General features: G+C 38.4%; 1 protein-coding gene and 1 long non-coding RNA gene across 2 annotated transcripts; one reads left to right on the top strand and one right to left on the bottom strand.

Moving 5' to 3' along the window:
• Nucleotides 1–246: 246 nt before the first annotated feature.
• Nucleotides 247–12,827, bottom strand: LOC129059998 (uncharacterized). The gene is made up of 3 exons (XR_010140283.1): nucleotides 12,723–12,827; nucleotides 5,347–5,444; nucleotides 247–2,047 (listed from the first exon to the last, which is right to left on the bottom strand). It is a non-coding gene; the product is annotated as an uncharacterized LOC129059998 (long non-coding RNA).
• Nucleotides 12,828–13,084: 257 nt separating this feature from the next.
• Nucleotides 13,085–21,448, top strand: NDUFAF4 (NADH:ubiquinone oxidoreductase complex assembly factor 4). Its single transcript, NM_001133438.1, is given in 3 exon segments — nucleotides 13,085–13,246; nucleotides 14,068–14,171; nucleotides 19,529–21,448. Coding segments are annotated over 3 exon segments (528 nt in total). The 5' UTR covers nucleotides 13,085–13,110; the 3' UTR covers nucleotides 19,817–21,448.
• The last annotated feature ends 722 nt before the right edge of the window (nucleotides 21,449–22,170 follow it).

Here is a 22,170-nt window from a genome sequence, read left to right as displayed (position 1 = left end):
GAGTGTCAAAGCTTGTGCTGCTTCTACTTTTATGGTTCTCTTATTTTATCAACAAACTGCATGCCAAATCTAATTGCCTCATGGTAATCCAGATTAAAATCATATTCTTATTAATACTGAGGATTTACCTAAAAGGCTTAAAGGATTATGTGTGGAAATGCAACAGAAATTGAGGAGTAACTCAGTAACTTCCATTAAGATACAATTGATTTTAAAAATCAACAAAAATTTTAAACTTGTATTTTATTCTCAGCAACAAGCATATACAGTTTGCAAATTAAGTACAATTAAGCATATACAGTTTGCAAATCACGATATGAAGTGCTGTAGATATGTGGAGGCGAGTGTTAATGATACCGCTCCACATATAGTTGGGAAGACTGAAAATGTAAAAATAATAAACACAAATGAGAGTGCTCATACACAATGCTGCAGTACTATTTTCTCTCATGAACAAGGGAGCAAGCCCTTCTTTCCTCCATCATATAAACACATCCTTGGATCTTCCCCTTTGTGTGTCCTCTCTGACACAGCCACAGAGACAGATAAATTTTGTCTAATTTTTTTTTTTTTTTTTTTTGCTTTATCTTCTGTTGGAATCTTTCTCATTCTTTTTCCCTGGGGATGGGGTTATTAAAAACAGGGAGGTCATATGTGGGCCTTCCCTGTGCCACTCCCTGTTTCCAAATGAAGGAGATTCCAAAATAGGGTGTGTTGCGGGTAGTGGAGCAGTCAATGGTAAATGTGAGAGCCAGCTACAGCGCCCACTCCCAAAGTGAAAGGCATTGTTATGGGTTTAGAGAAAGTGACACCTCATAATAGAGCTGCAGTCCAGTAATCTGGCTCACCTCCAAAGCCGGCTGTGTGAAACTTGTCTCTGAATGCGTGACAGTCTTCCTCCTGCCACTTTTCCTTTCCCACCTGTCACATGTGTGGAAAAGTGCAAAGTACAAAGTTCTTTAAATCTTCTATTTCAAAACTACCATCCATCTTCTTAAGATTTTTTACAATACCAGCAGGACACGACTGCTGACATTCTATTTCTAATTTTTAATGTGTTCAAATCACAATCTCTGCACACAAAAAGGCACACGCTTTCAAACTCTTCTGAATGTGCTGATGTTCTGGCAGTAACTCTATTCTCCTTTTCTGGTTAGCTCTCAAATGTTGGACTGGAAATAATTACTACAGAAGGAAAGAGCACTGGATGGGAAATCAGTATACCTGAGTTCTAGTCCTGAACCTGCCTCTAACCATCTGTAGCATCTTAGGCAAAGTTTCCCCTATCTCTGCTGAGTCTGTTTCTGCTCAACTTGTCCATTATGGAGCTAAGAGATGGGAGTGCCTTTGACCGCCTTTGCTAAAGACTAACCCACAACAGCGTGAGCAGAGTAGCAGTATATTTGCTTTTCCTAAAACTGTGGGATAAGCAGGGTTGCAAAGCATAGTCCAGAACCAAAATCAAGACCAATCACACAAGATTGCTGAATCTAAAAACTGGGTCCCAAGACAGAAAGAAGGTCCAAAAATAAGCCTTCGTGACACACATGCAAAATTCCAGAACACAGCAGTTAATTTTAGGAGTTGACAGAAGTGTTTTTCTCTTCTATCTTCTATCTTTTTTCTGTCTATCTTTACCATCCTCACTTCCATGTGGTTCTGATAGAGATGCCGAATTCTCTATCCCTACCAAAGGATAGGCACTTGACCCAAGGCAGGTCAATTGGTATCCCTCTTGTCTGATAATTTAAATCTGGAGTAGAAAAAAATCCAGCAGCAGAAGTCAGCTGGTCTTCAGTGCTTGAATGGTAGTATCTTAGCCCTTCTGCTGCTTAGATCCCTGGAGCTGCCCTTGTAAAAGGTCCAGTCTTCCTTTATCAGGTCTCTATACCCTTCAAATGGACCCTCTTTTTTGCTGCAGTGTTCATTCAGTTTCTCCTGGTTTCAACAAAAGAACAAAGCATATCCCCAAACGGTAGAATTCAAATAGGCACAAGTATGAAGCTTTGGTCTTCTTGTGCAGCAGAACTCATCCTGGGAGAGCTGGCTGGGAGCAAGCAGGAGGCATGTTAAGAGTCAGCACCGGAAACTGGTGAAGGGGAGGGGGCAGGACAGTGGCGAGAGGATAGGGCAGTAAAGGGAGGGGGGTGCGGACAGTGGACAGTTGTTCATTGAAAAATGAGCTGATTATCCTAGATGATGTCTAAGTTCTAACTAGCATCCTATAATTCAAAGTGATCAACTCCATAGCTCAAATTATTACTGCCATGTTTTAAGTGAGATAGAGGAAGAAGCTTTGGTCTTTTTTTCTTTTCATCTTGCTTTTTGGTAAGAATCTAGTGGATGGGAATATCCAGAAGTGTAGGATGATGCATGATTCCAAGCATTCTGATTCACTACTATAAATGCAGAGGGGTGTGCATGTGGCAGAACCCTGTTAATAACATTCATGTGACATTTTTTATGTGTCTCACAAATGAATCCCGCCAAATCATTAGGCGAGCCCAGTTTTATCATTACAAGTATACATTTATTCTTGAACACCTCTGTGTGTGGCAAGGTTTTGGTATGTTTCTTTTCTAGGAATATTTCTTGATGTTAATTATCATCAGCTTGTACTTTTGTACCCTGGGCTACCATGACATAAGAAACCTTTCACTCATCTTGAAATTTCCTCCTATTTCCCTTGTACACTATCAAGGAGTATATTTTCTGAGTCTCAGATACACAACTCTACCATTGGTAGCTTTGCTGCCCTGTGATCCTTTTGGGGGTTTTCTGGTTTAGCTATTATAGAAGGCACAACACCAGTACACATGAGTACAATGTCAAGCACGCTTCTGCCTCAGAGCCTTTGTAGTTTCTGTTCTCTTGGTCTAGAACTCTTTTCCCCCAGGTGTCCACTATTTATGAGTCCATGTATCTTTGGTCTGTTCTATAGGTTTCTGAGTTAGAAGATGGAAAATTAACTAGTCATTCACATACAAAGAAGAGCTATTAGTTGTACATCTTGAGCGCTAAGCAGAACTTTGATTTGAGGGGTGGAGTTAGGGGCTGGCAAAGGAGCTGGGATGGGAAGCTGTTATACACATGAATCATATTTCACTTACCATCTGACTCAACCAACCAGTTAAAACAAAAATGACCTTTTACCAGGAATTGATAAAGAAATGAGCTGGGCGAGTTAAGCTGTGGCATCCTAAGGTCACAGAGTCACTCTTCTGATGAGCAGTAAACAATGTGGCCTTTTAGGGGTAAGAAACTGGTGAAAGGGAAGCCCACAGGCGGTGTGCTGAGTAGAGTGAAACATAGTTTCAAGAGCTTCCTGTACATAAAGTGTTTAGCAATCACATTATGACTTTATTGCTCAAATTCACTGAAAACACTTAAAAAATTTCTGAGTGTGAACCCATCCAAAAATCTGTACCTTTTTCTCATTCACAGCTCTTTGAACAAGACTAATGTTATTTTGTGGTTATGTTTTAAAAGAGCAGTCCTTGTCTTTGGTAAGATGTCCTTAGAATAAGAAGATGTATCACTAAAAGAAGGATTTTTTAAAAATAATGACTAGGGAGGTAGAAAATGGGAAAGTATATAGAAGAAATTAGATTTGCTATAAATTGGTAATTATGGATACTGGATGAAGAGTACATGGAGATTTGTTGTACTAAACTCTATACATTTAAATATGTTTGAAATTTTCATAATCAAAAGTTATTTTTTAAAAGACTACCATTAGATTTCTAACAAAGCTACATTGCTAAATAACAAGACTCTCTCTGACTTGCATAAATACTTATAATTTCTTACAGTAAATATATTAAAACCGCTTATCAAAATGCAGCTAGCTAGGTACATGAATTATCTTTTTGATGAAAATGGGAACTTCACATACTCTTTTACTAGATCACACTGCTGAGAGCTGTAGACAGACCTCATATTTTTAGCCTTCTCTGGAGACTTCTCTGGAAGCCTTCTCTGGACATATAAGAGCTACTGTGCCCATGGTTATGGGTTGGGAACCTCTAAGTGAACAAGATTGCATCCATACATCCTGAGCTTCTATGGAATCAAAAGCTCTAAAAAAGATTGACTACACCAAGAGTGGAATGAGAATATTAAAATAGATGACTATACTTATTCAGCCTCTGAATCTCAAATCCCACTATTTAGGTTACTGTTGCTGTCTATCTGTCCAGCTCAAGTGGAAGTCATATCTAAGCAGTGCCACTACAAAGACCTCTTATTAAATAGATATCCCTAAGAAAATTGGACCAAAAAACTTAACCTCCCACATGGATGAGAATAACAGCACCTTACCTGGTCTCTCTTTCTCTTCCAAAACATCCTTTATGTAGCTGTCAGTCATCTTTCTAAGAGAGACCTATGGCTCTCTAATTTCCACTCAAGAGACCTTCACTCATAGAAAATAAAAACCAGACTCTGTCCGATCATTTTAAGACCTCTACCACCACCTGACCTGCAGTGACTCCTATAATAGCTACATCCCATTCTCCCTGTCTCTTTACCCATCCCTCTTCATTCCACCACCCTCTTAATCCCCAACTTTATTCTTGCTGTATTCATTTTCTATTGCTTCACAACTAATCACTACAAACTTAGAGGCTTAAAACAATATCTGTTTATTATTCTATGGTTCTGTAGGTTAGAAGTCCAAAGCAGGCTTAACTGGGTTCCCTGTTTAGGGTCATTGGGGGTCATAGACTTCTGTCTACCACACCTGCCTCCCTGCCTCACCTAACAGTGTCACATCCAACAGAAATGAAACTCGGCAGAGGGCTGTGTGCACTGATGCTTAGGGGTGGCTGTGTGCGATTCCTAGAGACAATGGAGACAGAAGCTAACAAAAGGTGGGACTACCAGAATAAAAAGGCAGAGCTGTGCCTGCAAGGTCACGGACTGACAATAAGAAACTAATCCAAAACGTCTATGAGCAAGGACACTTCATATACTTCCCAGAGTATCCTTCACCATTTTAAAAACAGCCTCAGGCAGCTAAATGGTTCTCTTAAATATGTATAGTTGGGTATAATACTACAGAGTATTGCAATAATGTATTAATGAATAAGGAATCTGAAGATACTAACTTCTAAGCCATAAAGTGCCAGTCAAACCTAAACTATAATTATTAAAATGTTTCCTATTATATTAGTATTTTGTTATAGAAAAGAATAATAGCTAATAGTTTTTGAATGTTTACTGTATGACAAGCCTTATGCTTTCAAATGGATCATATCTCACAACAACCCTATGAAATAAGTAGTATTGTTATATTTCCATTTTACAGATAAAGAAACTGAATACCAGAAAATTTAAAGAGCTTACCACAAAATTATGCAGTCAGGAAGTGATAGAACCAAGATTCAGATGCAGGTTTGTCTGATGCCAAGCCAGTTAGTAATCATTATGTTACACCATGGCTGCTAAGAAAAGAATCAGAGACAGTTACAAAGGGAGAAAGGACCAGACAGATGGAGAGAACAAACACAGACCCTAGCTCTGGAGTTATTGAGTTGGGTTTACCAGTTAAGGTAAAATGCTTTGGTTACAACTTACTTTTCACATCTTTTCTGGGGTCCTTCTGGAATTCCCTGTTCTATATTCTTTATTTTCATAATCTTTCATAATCTTTGAAATGAAAATGATTTCTTGAGTATTTGCTTGTTCTTTGCAGCTTTTCACTTTTTTTTTCCCTGTGCCTAATTATCAAGAGTACCTTCTGTAGCTGGGGCCAAGATGGACAACTGTTGTATTGATTAAATTGCTATGGATGGAAAAAAAAAAGATCTCATTGGAATCAAACTAAAACTGCTATGATGAGGAGTTCCTTAATTCCATATAAAGCAAGTCCATGGGGACATGAAGGGACAGATACAGTATGAAAGCAAACTGATGCAGCAGGGAAAGCTGGAGTGAAGAAAGAAGACAGGGAATAGTTATAAATGGGCATGGAGAGCAAGGGGAAAAAGCAAACTGATAAATGATGTTGGAAATTCAGTTGTTCATGGGGAAAGAATTATATCCTTACATCACAGAGTGATTTTAAATGTTGCCCTGTACATAATTACGTCGGTCTTGTCACTATTATATTTACTGATTTATTTGCCTATTCCTGTATCAATACCATACTGTAAAGTTTTATATAATATTCTGATATAGGGTAAGTCCTACCTAATTGCTGTTTTTCTAAAATCTATTGGCTATTCTTTCATATTTTCTCTTCTGGATGAACCTTATTATCAGTGATCAAGCTTCATTAAAAATGCTATTACAATTTTAATTGAAATTGAAAGTGTATCAAATTAATTGATTAATTTTTTGAATAATTGACATTTTTACACTGTTCAGACTTTGCATCAAGGAACCTGGTACGTCTAGCCATGTGTGTTTCTTTATGTTCTTTCATAATTTTTGTGGTTTACTAAGTTTTAGTTTTACACACATTTCAAAGTTTATTTCGAGATGCATAATAATTTTTGTGGTCATCATCCATGAAATTTTTTGACCATTATATTTTCTTTCTTTCTTTTTCTTTTTTTTTTTGACAAAGTCTTGCTCTGTTGCCCAGGCTGGAGTACAGTGGCCTGATATTGGCTCACTGCAACCTCCGCCTCCTGGGTTCAAGCTATTCTTGTGCCTCAGCCTCCTGAGCAGCTGGGATTATTGATGTGCACCATCACGCCTGGAAAATTTTTGTATTTGTAGTAGAGACGGGGTTTTAGTATGTTGGCCAGGCTGGTCTCAAAACTCCTGACCTCAGGTAATCTGCCTGCCCCAAGCTCCCAAAAGTGCTGGGATTACAGGCGTGAGCCATTGTCCTGGGCCTTGGTCATTATGTTTTCTAACTGATGGGTAGGATAGCTAGCTATTCAGCTACCTTATTAAATTTATTTATTAGATCTAATAGTCTTTGACAGATTCTCTCTAATTTTCTAGGCAGACAGAAGTGCTGATTTTGCAAAAGAACAAATAACATAACATTTATAATTCTTATTTCCTTTTCTTGTTCTTTGTGAGCTGGTCAATACAATATTTGCCATAATTTTCTGAATTGTACCCTTTATAAAGTAAAGGCAGCTTTCTTCTATTCCCTGCTAGCTAAATGTATTATTAGTAATGGGTGTTGAATTTAACCAAATCTATATTGGGAATCCATTGAAATGATTACATAGGATTGACTGAACTGCCTTAACTTCTGGAGCTCAGGGGTACTCTTCCCGGCTTACTTGGTCATTGGCAAAATTAAGTTCCTTATGGTGGTAGGATTGAGATATCTGTTTCTTGTGGGCTATCACATCGGGCCTCCTCTTACCTCCCAAAGGCCCTGAAGTTCCTTGCCATATGGCCTCCTTGCAGGTTCTCTCAAAGATCCTCTAACAACATGGCAGCTTGCTTCTTCAAAGCCAACAGGAGAATCCCTCACTCTTGTCTCCTAAGGTGGTCTTATATAATGTAATCATGAGAGTGACCGTAATCTATTCTATTCTGTATCTATCTATTCCTTATTCTATTCTTTTCTATTCAATTGTGTTATATTCATATTTGCTATATTCTATTGGCTAGAAGCATGTCACACAAGGGAATGAGACTAAGTATTATAATTGTATATAAATTTATATATATTTTCTTTCAATTTTAAAAAATGTCTCTATATTTATGATCATATTCTTTCCAAAAAATTCTTAATGTATTTTATTTGTTCTTTTATTTTCACTTGAATTTGTCAGATTTTATATTCTCAAAGAACCAACTGTTTTTTTTTGTTGTTTGTTTTCTATGTGGTTGATTTGTGCTTTATCTTCAGTCCTTTAAAGAAATTTTTTGATTTATCTAAACAGAAAGAAAAAAGCTGGAGGCAACATACTACCTGACTTCAAACTGTACTACAGGGCTACAGTAACCAAAACAGCATGGTAGTGGTACAAGAACAGACACATAGGCCAATGGAACAGAATAGAGAACCCAGAAATAAGACCACACACCTATGATCATTTGATCTTTGACAAACCTGACAAAAACAAGCAATGGGGGAAAGGATTCCCTATTTAATAAATGTTGCTGGGAGAACTGGCTAAAATATGAAGAAAATTAAAACTGGACCCCTTCCTTACACCATACACAAAAATCAACTCAAGATGGATTAAAGACTGAAATGTAAAACCCAAGACTATGAAAACCCCAGAAGAAAACCTAGGCAATACCATTCAGGACACAGGCATGGTAAAGATTTCATGACGAGGACACCAAAAGCAATTGCAACAAAAACAAAAATTGACAAATGGGATCTAATTAAACTAAAGAGCTCTGCACACAAAAGAAACTATCAACAGAGTAAACAGACAACCTACAGAATGGGAGAAAATTTTTGCAATCCATACATCTGACAAAGGTCCAGTATCCAACACCTATAAACAAATTTACAAGAAATAAACAAACAATCCCATTAAAAAGTAGGCAAAGAACATGCCCAGACACTTCTCAAAATAAAACATACATGCAGCCAACAAACATATGAAAAAAAGCTCAATATCACTGATCCTTAGAGAAATGCAAATCAAAACCACAATGAGATAGCATCCCACACCAGTCAGAATGGCTATTATTAAAATGTGAAAAAAAAACCAAACAGATGCTGGCAAGGTTGTGGAGAAAAAGAAATACTTTTACACTATTGGTGGGAGTGTAAATTAGTTCAACCATTGTGGAAGATACTGTGGCAATTCCCCAGAATCCTAGAGGCAGAAATACTATTCAAACCCACAATCCCATTACTGGGTATATACTTAAAGGAATATAAATTGTTCTATTATTAATAAAAAGACATATGCACGTGTATGTTCATTGCAGCACTATTCACAATAGCAAAGACATGGAATCAACCTAACTGTCCATCAGTGATAGACTGGATAAAGAAAATGTGGTACATATGCACCATAGAATACTATGAAGCCATAAAAAGGAACAAGATCATGTCCTTTGCAGGGACATGGATGGAGCTGGAGGCCATTATCCTTAGCAAACTAACACAGGAACAGAAAACCAAATACTGCATGTTCTCACTTGTAAGTGGGAGCTAAATGATGAGAACACATACACACATGGAGGGGGAACAACAAACACCGGAGCCTGTTGGAGGTCGGAGGGTGGGAGAGGGAGAGAATCAGGAAGAAGAGCTAATGGATACTGGGCTTAATATCTGGGTGATGGCATGATCTGTGCAGCAAACCATCATCTAAAGTTGATGACTGTAGTGAACAAAACAATAAGCCTTCCAAAAATGTCTATCTCTTAATCCCTGAACCTGCAAATGCTACCTTACATAGCAAAATGCACTTTACAAATGTGACTGAATCAAGGATCTTGAGATGGGGAGATTATCCTGGATTATCCACGCAGGTCCAATGTAATCATAAGGTGTTACAATGGAAAGAGGGAGGTAGGAAAGTCACAGAGAAGGAAATGTGACAATGAAGTGATGCAACTGCTGGCTGCCAAGAAATGAGAGAAGTCTCTAGAAAAACCCCTTCCCCATTTAAAAAAAAAAAAAAAAGGCATCCAGGAGGAATATATCTCTGCTGACACCTTGATTTTATCCTTAAAAACTCATTTTGGACTTCTGACCTCCAGAACTGTAAGATAATAAATTGTTTTGTTTTAAACCATTTGCGGTAATTTGCTAGCAGCAATGGGAAATGAATACAAATGAATACAATGACAAAAGTCATAAGTGCAGTAACCACAAAGCAGGCATCTGGGCATAATTGCTGGTTGATCATTCTAATTTCTAATCTGAGACCCAGTGTTCCTCAATATGAATACTGGATCTGCACAAAGCCTAGTTTGTTTTGGTTTTGAGTTTGCGGCACTACCCCCCGCTCCCAGTATTCTAGGTTTTACAGACCCAAAACACAGCATCACTATGAAATTGGCCAAACTTGGGAACCTTGTAAATTACTTCAGTTGGACTCCTACAAATTCTCTGGTTTCTAATCTGGAATCCAGGCCCTGGAGAGGTTCTCTCTGCCTGAACACCAGAACCTCTGCCAGAATAAGTCATTCCTCCATAAATCTGTTACACTCCTCACTAGTGGTTGAGATTTGATTGATGAAACCTCTGAGGGCTGTCCCGGGCCCCTTGAGCCAACTGTCACCTGGGTTTAGCTACTGTAATCCTTTGGAGAACGCAGAATAATGTTGAATTATGTTCAAAAGAAGGAGTACCCAATGGTAAAAGTCTAGGCAGAGAGAAAGACATGAGGGCAGAGGGAAACAAAGTGGGGACTATTTTTGTGGCCAATGTCAGGCACAGGCAGGTGGCATTTTATGCCCCAGAGCTAATGATTCCCACCCATATTCCAACCTTAATAAATCTAACAATGCCACCACGTGTGCTGAGCATGCTAATCAGCAAATAAAAATCAAATTTAGCATTTTTAATTTAAAAAAATTAATTATTGAAGAACATGAGTCTTACTGTAATCTCAAATTTTTTTTATCACTTTCATTCACCTATTCACCAGAGCTTCAGAATATGTGTCCTTTTTCAAACTGCTCCCTTCGCCTCCGAAAAATGAAAAACGATGCAAATATTGAACATCAGATTCTGAGCTGGGCATTGTACTAGACACATATTTTTAATCTGTGTAAAACCCCTTAGGTGATTACTGTTATCCCAATTTTAAGATGAGCAAAGTGTGTTCAACCAGATTAAGTTACTTGCATAAGGACTCACTTCTGGAAGCAGGGCTAGTGTTCAGGCAGACAGAACTTGTCCGGGGTCTGGACTCCAGCTCAGGGATCCTACTTGTCTTTCAGTTCATTTGACCTTTATTTGATAATTGTTTAGTACCTACTGTGTACTAGCTCTGTTCAATGTGTTGGATACAGCAGTGAACAAAACAGACAAAAGTTCTGTCCTCGGAATTTACATTCTAATGTGTTGTCAAGACCCTGGGTTTATTTTATTAGTATCTTAAGATATTCAGCCATATATATGCATCATAATACTCCACTCAGATGGAAGCTTCATTCTAAGCAGCATCCTAGTTATACTTTCCTTGGGGATCTGACTTCAATCCTTAACATAAGCCCAACAGGAGTTCTTAAGTTCAGAGTTCCTGTTAATTTATATGTTTTGACAGGAAGAGCTGGAATTATGCATTTATGGTTCAGGTTTTATTTCCATGATTCCCAAAGGGTGACAGCCAATTGTGAGTTTCTGATGGAGTGCATCTGCCTTCTGTTTTGCAATTTGAGGGCCTGAGCAGCACTGGGCCAGGATCAGGCAAAGCAGCTGAAACATGCTGGAAGCTCTTTCAATGTTGAATCCAAGCTCTACTGGAATGTGTGAATTCAAATAATTATTTCATATTGTAATCCCTACTGTCCTGACAGTCACTTCTAACATTACTTTTTCATGCTGCCCGAAGTTCGGTGGAATTTCTATGAAAATGAGATTTTCACTTTTAAAATATTTTAACAGGCAGTGAGTCGAATTGCTACCATGATTAAAGCACATAGACATAATGAGGCAGATTAAAATTTCTTAGCACCCATAGAAATAGAAATACCGTGCCTAAAAAGCCCTGAATCACAAGCATGCTTAAAAGTATCAAAGATAGAAATCTTGGAGCAGCCTGCCACCTTCAGGATAACTTCCCAGTTAATGCTATCTGAGATCACTGATTTCAGCTTCTATAAATTCCAAATACCAATCCCTGTAAAAATGTTCAGTATAATTAAATAAAGGGCATTTAAATTAGAGTGGCTGAGGCCGTCTTCCTTGTAGTGCTTTTGCTCTGATTAAGCATTATATTTAATGATTACATTAGTTTTCTTTTTAAAAAACTTTCCCTTTCTTCATTTTGGTTCTTTGATTCTTGTTTTATTATTATTCTATTCGATTATCTTTACATCAATATTTTCTTACTTTAAACTGGTAAAAACAACCACTCTACTTCATTTTGCTAAGCAGAGATCAGAACACTAAAAATAGATTTTGCAGCCACAGTAAGAGAAATACTGTAACTTCCTTCCTACTGCTGCCTTCCTGGTGGGTTTTATTATAGATTAATGACAATATTTCTAAAGGGTCTTAAATAAAAGCAGCACTACAGTAACCCATTCAGGAAATGGAGAGAGACAGAGAGAACGTGAATGTAACACTCGTTTTGTGTGTGTTTTCTTTTTTTCTGACGTCTTATTGTCTGTTCCTTTCATTAAATTACACAGAGGCTTAAAAAGAATGAAGAGGGCAAGAGAGAAGAGAAATAGGAGAGGGAATGATTCAGCATTTAGTAGCATGGAGAAGTAAATTAGCAGCAAAAATAAGATAAGGGAAAGTATAACTAAAATCGATACCATTAGGTCAAATGAGAACGGGATGTAAAAAATAATGGAAAAAGAGAATACAGTGGCTTGAAAATGCATCAGGCGGGGGGGACAGGAAAATAAGAGGCATTTAAATGAGAGCGGCTGAGAACAAATATTCATCGACAAGGAACATCCTTTCATTATTTTTCTTTCACAAAAGCAGGAAAGGGCAACTTGAGAGCCCAGTTTGACCCTGGTTCAGTAAGTTCCATTTTTATCGGCTAGCTCTTTGGTGGCATTGCCCTGTGAAACAACTTCAAGGTCAACTTCCTTACGACTTTGATTTTCAACTCTTGGCTGAAACTTTGGAATCACGTGGAAAGTCTTACCCAATGCTGGGCCTCACTCCACAAGAATTAAATCAGAAAGTCTGGGGTAGGGCCCGGCACAGAACTTTGCAGAGCTTCCCGGGTGACTCCCTCGGAGTTCCAGGTTTAAGAGCAACCGTGGGTCTGCGGACTTAAGCCCCACCACCTCCCGCCGGAAGCGGCCCCAGTGGGAGCCGTCACTCGCCCCGAAGGGAGAGGCTCCCTTTTAAATGCCCTGGGCAGAGAAGCGGTGTGTGGCCTCCCGACCACTAGGGGACGACGGGCACGCATTTAAGCGCCCGCGGCGGGTCTTCCCCTCACTTGTGCGCATGCTCCGGGCGTCCCGGAGTTTTCCTGCGCCGGTGTTCCCACGTGCGGCCTGAACCTGAGGGCATAATGTTATGAGGAGATGGGAGCGCTAGTGATTCGCGGTATCAGGAATTTCAACCTAGAGAACCGAGCGGAACGTGAAATCAGCAAGATGAAGCCCTCTGTCGCTCCCAGACACCCCTCTACCAACAGCCTCCTGCGAGAGCAGATTAGTCGTGAGTGGTGCCAGGGCGTTTCGGGGCGCGGGGGCGCGGAGTCCCTGTGCTGCCCGGCTGTGCTTAGCGTGGGTCCGGAGGCCGAGGGATCGGCGTCAGCCTGCTCGGCTGCAGCCGCTCGGGTCGGCGGAGCGTTGGAAGGGGGAGCCGCCAGGCCAGTGACATTGAGACTGTCCTCCGCGCCCGCGGTGAGGTCGGCGGCCCCGCTTACTTCCGAGTCCCAGAGGCAGCGGCCAGTGCTCCCGCTAACGAGGCCCTCGTCGGCTGCTGTCACGGACTTGATACAGGGAATCAAAATCCGAGAGGGTCACAGAGCTTTCTCTAGGGGTCTTCACTGGACGATGGACGCCGAGCCTGACCTGGAATTTTGATTTGCATCTAAAGTATTTTCCTAACAGTCCAAATGATTATGTTTATTTTTTAAAAAATTAGAGTGGTTAGGCCGGGCGCGGTAGCTCAAGCCTGTAATCTCAGCACTTTGGGAGGCCGAGGCAGGCAGATCACCTGAGGTCAGGAGTTCGAGACCAGCCTGGCCAACATGGCAAAACCCCTCTCTACAAAAAATACAAAAATTAGCCGGGCGTGGTGGCGCGCCTGTAGTCTCAGCTTGTCGGGAGGCTGAGGTGGGAGAATCTCTCGAACCCGGGAGGCGGAGGTTGCAGGGAGCCGAGATCGCGCGACTGCACTCCAGTCTGGGCGACAGAGCGAGACTCCGACTCAAAAAAGAAAAGAAAAAAAAGAAAGCGTTTGTGTTAAGCGTTTAGGATATTACAGGAAATTTTCCTTGATTTTAATATTGTGACTTTTTTTCCTTTCCTTAGTCTATCCAGAAGTTAAAGGAGAGATTGCTCGTAAAGATAACAAGCTGCTGTCGTTACTAAAAGATGTGTATGTTGATTCCAAAGATCCTGTGCCTTCCTTGCAGGTAAATGTGTGTTTAATTAAGTGAATACACAATTTGCTTATTTTGGGGCTTCAGGAAAATGATTAAGTGTGGCAAGTCGTAAAAAGAGTGCTCTGCAAGTGTGTTGTGACCAATCTACGCGCCTTGGCAAAGTTTAAGCACAGTGGTCTAAGACAGCAAGACACTTATGCCTTGGTTCACTGGATATTTACCAGAATTCTAAAATAACTTGTGGAAGTATTGATACAGGCAACTGTGTGAATTATTTCATAGTATTTCAGAATTTGTAGGATTTGGTAAGGCATTACTTCCAGTGGTTGTCATTTGAGTGACAAAAGCAGAGCTTTAATATTATTGTCTCATTCTTCTGTGAATTGAGGTGTGTTCTAATCTCAGAGACTCCTTTAGTAAGTAGTGTTGTTGGATTTTGTGGGGTGTTCTGTTTGTTTTTTTAAGGATGTATTCAGATAGGATATTTAAAATTAGAAGGATCAAAGAATACATTGGGAATGGGAACCTATGTGTAAATCCATATACTGTATTATGTAAGTCCTGGGCACAAGTGCTTTGTATATAGTGATGAACAAAACTAGTCCTTATTTTCACAGGGCCTATGATGTTGTGAAGGACACAGACATTAAACAAATGAGCAACAATGTGACCGTAATTATGGGAGAAGTACATGCACTGCTGAGTGTATTGGAGGGACCTCTTTGAAGTGGGAGGATCAGGGATGGTTTCTGAGGAAGTGATAGTTATGCTCAGGCCTGATGAGGGATCAGTTGGAGTTAACCAGATGAGTTTTTGGGGGCAGGAAGATTCTAGTTAGGGGTAAAAATTTGATTAAAGGCCAAGGAAGTGCCAACAACTTCCAGATTTTTTTTTTTTCATTCTAAAATATTCTGGTACTGTCCCTCTCTCTCTGGATATTTGCACAGATAGAATTATTAATATAATTTTCACTACAGAGGAGAAATAAAACAAGATTTGTAAATCGCTGCAGATAGTAATTGTAGGGTTCAGTTATCACTGAATGCTCACATGAAAAAAGTATAGGGTTAATGTCTGCATTCTTATGTCATTTTAAAATAGGTGTTGAGTAATACTCCCCAAGTATTCTTTCTCTCATGTTACTTAATCATGCATCTGAAAATTCACTCTTGGGAGCAAAAAAAAATTAATGCTTTGTATGTATAAGACTCAGTTATACATATAATGCATAAAGAGATATGTATATAGTGATATTAAAATTTCATGGGGACATTAGGAAAAGTCTAAATAGATTCCTTAGGGAGAGTGATAATGAAAACTGGAATTGCCTTTTGTTTATGTTCTGTGTCCCTTTTTTTCCTTCGGGCAGTTCATGGTTGTGATGCTTCTAGACATCATTGATACTGTGCCTTTCATATGGCAAATAATTTATTTGTTGTCTGACTTTTTAACATATTTATTCAAAATTCTGTCAAATATTTCAGTCTTTTTGCCTTTTGTGGTAAAGGAATACTGGGCCCACTCTACCATCATATAAACTCTTCTGTATTTTCTTCTAGTAGTTTTATAACTACATTTTGTATTAAAATCTTTATCTGGCATTAAATGTGGTTTTTGATGTGTGGAATAGATCAGTTGAACCTCTTTTCAAACAGATGGCTAGTTGTGTAAATATAATTTGTTGAATAGCCCAGACCTTTCTCCACTTACTTAAAATGCATCTCTAGATACACATATGGGTCTATTTATGGACTCATCGTTTTACTTATTTTTCTATTTTTACACTAGAACCATAGTTTTAATTAATATATAATGTGTGTTGATATTTCTTACAGTCTTCTCTCATTCTTTTAGAAAGTTTCTTGTCTCTTTTCACACATTAATATTTTTCCAGATGAATTTGAGAATGAATTTGTCAAGTTCTTTAATAAGTCCTATTTGGATTTTGAGTATAATTGAATGGGAATTTATGGATTAATTTGAGGAGAATTAACATTTTAATTATTAAGTCTTTGAGGGGTAAAGGGAATGTTGTTACTGTGATGGGAGCTTTTTTCACTTTAGATTTAAACTGTTTATTGCTACTACAGTAGTCTTCCCTTATCAGGAGATAGGTTCCAAGACCCTCAGTAGATGCCTGAAACTGAGCATAGTACCAAACCCTATATATACTGCTTTTTCCTATAAATACATACTATGTTAAAGTTTAATTAACAACTAATAAAATGGAACAGTTACAACAATTTCAGGGTTCGAAGATTCATTCTTATTATCCATGTTAGTGCTCTCACCATATGTTTTTTTTCCTCATTAAGTCAATAACTTTTACCTTTTCACTTGAAGGAAGGACTTTATGGCTTCTCTTTGGCATAACTGAGTTGTTAGCATCACTACTCTTGTGCTTTGGGTCTATTCTTGGTAAAGTAAGGGTTTCTTGGACACAAGCACAGTGATGCCACACAGTCTGATAACCAGAATGGCTACTAAGTGACTAACAGGCAGGTAGCCTGTACAGCGTGGATACACTGGACAAAGGGAGGATTCACATCCTAGACAGAATGGAATGGATAGCGTAAGAATTTATTATGCTGCTCAGAATGGTTTGCAGTTTGAACCTAATGGATTGTTTACTTCTGGGGTTTTTCATTTAATATTTTTGGTCTGTAGTTGACTTCAGGTAACTGTAGATAAAGCCAGGTACTATTATATATCAGAAAGTGAGTAGTTTTTATAGTGTAGCGACCCACATTGCTAGGTTATTATTTCTGTTAGGTTTTCAGTTGATTCTCTTTTCTAAAGATACATCTATGTAGAATTAAAAACTTTTCTTTCTAGTATTTATACTTCATTCTTTTATTGTGTTGTATACATTAATGTGCCAGTGAAAGTAGGCATTCTCATCTGTTCCTTCCTTCCACAGGATGTCTCAAATATTTCAGCATTAATTATAATAGAATAATACTTTGTTCGATTAAAAAATACTTATATCACGTTTGGGACATTTTCTTCTATTTTTAATTTCCTAAGGGTTTTTTTTTTTTTTCAGTCGAGAGGATTTTGAATCTTCTTAGATTTTTTTGTGTCAAATAATTATTAATTTTAGTATTTACTATTAATTAGAAAGGAAATCTGAATACAGATGTGCTTGGAGTGGAAGGAAGATCTGCCTTACCTGGGAATAGGAAAATGAGAGAAGCTTTGAGATTTGGAAAGTGAAGAAATTGAGAAGAGTGTTTCAGGCCTAGTTTGCAACATAAAGATAACAAGAGTGTGTGATGCCTTTGAAGAATGGTTAGAGTTCACTGCAGTTATGGGAAAATGTGAAGTGTGAATTTGGGAGAAGTGAGTTGGGATGGAGAGTGATAGGGACCAGATCGTAAAGGCCCTTATTTTTCTTGCTAAGGAGTTTTGTTTTATTCTGAAGACAATGGGAAGTCATTAAAGAGTTAATGGTCAAAAAGTGATGTTAGATTTGAAAGTAGCCTGGCGGGGGAACACAGTGCATTTTATCTAATTAGAAGAGACCAAATAGGAGGTATTTGCAGTCATTTCTGCAAGAGACATTGGTTTGGACTAGGGTGATTTAGCAGTACGGGGGAGAAGTGAGTGAGTTCAAGAGAGACATATGATGCAGTATCAACAGGATTTGGTCATTGATTGGTGTAGTGAGTGAGGGAGAGGGAGGTGCAGGTATAGTCTCATTTCTGGCATGAGAGGTGGGTAGTGTTGGTCATTGAGATTGAGGATATGGGAGTAGAACTGGTGATAGGTTTAGTTTCAGATAATATTGAATTTGAGGAGCATGTAGGTCATTTAAGTGGAGATACCTGTTAAGCATTTGGGTTGGGAAAGCAAGAAAAGGTCTTGGTTTACAATCACAGCTTTGGAAGTAATTAACTTGTAGGCAGTAATGGAAGTTAGAGGAGTGCGTGGGATTACTTTGGAAGAATGTGTAGAGTGAGAAGAAGGCCTGGGCACTCTTAAATACCACACACTGACATTTAAGGGTAAGCAACAGGAAAAGGGTCCATGAAAAAAACCCCAAAGGACCCACTGAAAAAACCGATGAAAAAGTGTGAGGGGGCGGCATGGAAACCAAGGGGGAAGATAGTTATAGGTACATTGGAGTGGTCAGCAGTGTCAGATGTAGTGAGATACTATAGTGAGTTCAAATGACGTCTAAAAAGTGTCCTCTGAATTAAGCAACTAGGCAGTCATTAGAGATAGCAAGCATTATTTCTTTTAAACAGTACCTGAAGAGAAGGAAACTGGCCATAAAAGAGGTGTCGGTTTTGGGTTTGGTGGGCGTGTTAAAAAACATAGTAACTGTAGCATTTCTATATTTGACCAAAAAGCAGCAGTAGGCACGGTGCAGTAAAAAAAGGAAAAGAAAAGAAAGAATGATAGGCATAGCTAGGAAACGAGAATGGAATGCAGAGCACACACGCTGGGATTAAGCTGGGATGGGACAGATAGATGGAAGGATGGGTGTGCATAGGTTGTTTTATTTATACTGGAGTGTATTGGAGGCGTTAGTTTATTTTCTCAGGGGAGACAAGATCACTAGCAATATTTCAATTCATTCAAGGTGTTTGGGAGTACTGAGTATGAAATACAAAGCTGGGAAACAATAGATGTTATCAAGCCAGCTGTTAGGGTGGCATCAGAATCCTGCTCTTTTAAAACAGGTGCAGTTTTTAATAAATTATTTTCATTGTTCTTTTATAAAACACATGAAATAATATGGTGAGTGAATGGTATACATTTGATTATTATTTTCTAGAGCTACCTACATTTCTTAACGATAGAGCTATAGTTATGAAAAGGCATTGTGGCAAAAGTACTATTAAACTATGGCTCATTATAATAAGAAAATGAAGTTTGGAAAATCATGTATAGAATTTGTGTTAGTCCATTCTTGCACTGATGTAAAGAAATACATGAGACTGGGTAGTTTATAAAGAAAAGATGTTTAATTGGCTCACGATTCTGCAGGCCATACAGGAAGGATAGCAGCTTCTGCTTCTGGGGAGGCCTCAGGAAACTTATAATCATGGTGGAATGGGAAGCAGGCACGGCTTATATTGCCAGAGCAAGAAGAAGCGGGGTGTGGGGGAGGTGCTACACACTTTTTTCTCTGGTGAGAACTCTATCGCGAGAACAGCGCCAAAGGCGGAAATCCACTCCCATGATCTAGTCACTTTGCACCATGCCCTACGTCCAACTTTGGGGACTACAATTTGGTGAAATGAGATTTGGGTGGGGACACAGATCCAAACCATATTAGTTGTTACGTGAAGAGGAATAGTGTAGATTTGAGAAGTATGAAAGTAGATGTCAAATCTTTTCTCTCATCCTGAAACCCTTTTTTTTTTTTTTGATACTAGGTACAAGCTGCTGAAACATGTCAAGAGCCGAAGGAATTCAGATTGCCGAAAGACCATCACCTTGATATGATAAATACTAAGAGCATTCCCAAAGGCAAAATTTCCATTACAGAAGCATTGTCACTTCTCAATAATCATAAGCTTTTCCCAGAAACCTGGACTGCTGAGAAAATAGCGCAAGAATACCAGTTAGAACAGAAAGATGTGAATTCTCTTCTTAAATATTTTGCTACTTTTGAAGTCGAAATCTTCCCTCCTGAAGACACGAAAGCAATACAATCAAAATGAAGAAAATCACAAAAATTTACTATGTGTACTCCTCATCCCTCCTCCTGTATATTTTCTCATTTTTTGCATATTAAATTATGTTAATTACCAAATATTTAATGCTCTCATTGTGAGGGCATACTCTTAATATTTGTTGAGCTCCCTGACTTTTCAAGATTGCCATAGAATATATTTTGTTTTATTTTAATTTGGTTTAGGCATATTTCATAAGTGCATGTCAGCATGACTAATCAGCACATCTGTACCTTTATTATGGTGAAAGAGTTAATTTGTTATTTTAGGCACATATACCAACTTTTAAATTGGTCATATTACCCCTTGGGAAATGTCCTGAATCCCTCAACCGAGTTTTACTTTCCAAGTTAGGTGTTTAGTTCATTCTTCATATGTGATAGTGAAAGTAAAAGCTTTCCTGACCCTTAAGACTGACATTTTCTTGTTAGGGAAAGAGACTCTATAGCAGGGTAGACTAACAGTATTTCCCAAATAAAGGCACACAGGAGAAAACGAATCAATAGAATCTAATTAAAATTACTACTCCAGGGAATAAGAAGTATTGAGGATTTATTTTATTTTGAATTGGTTTTAAGTATGGAATAATTGTCTTTACAGTTATAAAAAGTAATTAGTGGTGTTTACAAAATGTTGGGAATTTCTGCTTTGACAGATAGGTAAGTCCCATGGGAATTTCTGCTTTGACAAGTAAGTCCCATGGCCTTCAGAGTGGCAGGAAGCAGTAGAAACTTTCAAAAAAGTAACATTTCTCTGGATTTAATGTGGAAATAGAGAAAAATTTAAAGAATAATTAAAAAACCATGGTAAATGAAATTTGGTGATTACATATAGTTTCGGATGTTAATGCTAGTTGAGAGAAGAGAAGAAAATAGCAAGTAAAAGCAGACAACAGGATCATTGGAAGGGACCTGAGAAATTGCCGCTTCATCCATTTTAGCAAATTTAATTAGCATAGCATGTACCAGTACTAGGATCTTGAGTGAGAGTGTGTGAGTTTAGCTCTGCCTAATATATTACTACTTGTGGGATCTTTGGGAGACTATAGCTTCTTTGAGATTGAATTTCTTCTATAAAATGAGCATAATGTTACCTTAAATGTAAGGGTTATCATGAAGATAAATAATAAAGGACTACAAAGGACCAAGCAAATAGGAATTATTTTTTGCGGTGGAGAAACAAGTGCCTGGGGAGAATATATGACCTAAGGTTCTGTAGTTTATGACCTAACCAGGCCCAGAATTTAGTTTTTCAAATCCTAGTAGTGTGTTTTTTCTGTCTTGCCAAAAAGCAGCACACCTCAAAGAAGGGAAAGGGTGTGAATTGTGGGTATATTAGGGTTATTAGTTCTTCCGAGGGAAGATAGGCATCACTACTTCCCAGAGATGAACCTGGAAATGATATAGAAGATGTTGAAGCATTCAACGTGATGACGGAATGAGGCATTTGTAGTAATGCTGAGAACAGAAAAATGGACTAACTGGAAAATTTGTAAGCATGTCTTTGAATGTAGATTTGTTATGTGAACAAACTACCTAGTTTATTTTTAGTTCAATACAATAATTGTTTTAAGAAAACATGAAATAACTACTCAATATAAAATGCACTTTAAAACTGTAAATAAGTCAAAACTTTATTCTTTTTATCATAATGGTCACTAGCTGTGTCACAAATACTAGTACATTCTTCTGAGCCATCTTCTTTATTCATATCTACATTGCGTGGTTAGGCAACTGTTATGTGGTGTCACATGATCAAGAACTTCTTCCCATACCATTCATCAGTCCTACTATACTGCCTTTTATTATATATAGGAGGGCACTTGGTAGCGGTGATGTCAGAAAGTGCATGGAATTTAGATTCAGAAAACGTTAGTTTAGATCTCAGCATCACCACTAGCCATGCCATCTAACATTTTAAAAGTAATTACTGTACTAGGGTCTGATTGAAGTGCTTTACATGTATTAACTTGCTTAGTATTTACCATAGGTACAAGGATAAGTAGCCATATTTTAGAAGCACAGAGAGCTTCAGTAACTTCAAAGGTTACTTAGTAAGTGTTGAAGCCTGGATTTAGTCCTGTTAGGTTGTTTTCAGAACCTTGTGCTTCTAACTGATACACTATGTTGCCTTTGTAAGATTATGAGAATTAATGAGATGTCATGCAAAGTGCCTGGGACATATGAGGGCAGGACTACTCAATGCTCACTGTATATGAGAGTCACCTGTAGAATTCTGGGAAAATAAAGATGTCTGCTATGAGAGGCTGGTGTAAGTCTGGGAGATGCCTGGGTTCATGGATTCTGCATCATGGGTGTTTAAAAAATATCTATGACCAGTGC

The sequence above is a fragment of the Pongo abelii genome, chromosome 5 (assembly GCF_028885655.2).
Source record: "Pongo abelii isolate AG06213 chromosome 5, NHGRI_mPonAbe1-v2.0_pri, whole genome shotgun sequence".
Lineage (NCBI taxonomy): Eukaryota > Metazoa > Chordata > Mammalia > Primates > Hominidae > Pongo > Pongo abelii.
Note: the sequence above shows the minus strand (reverse complement) of the source record. Positions and strands in the feature narration are given on the sequence as shown.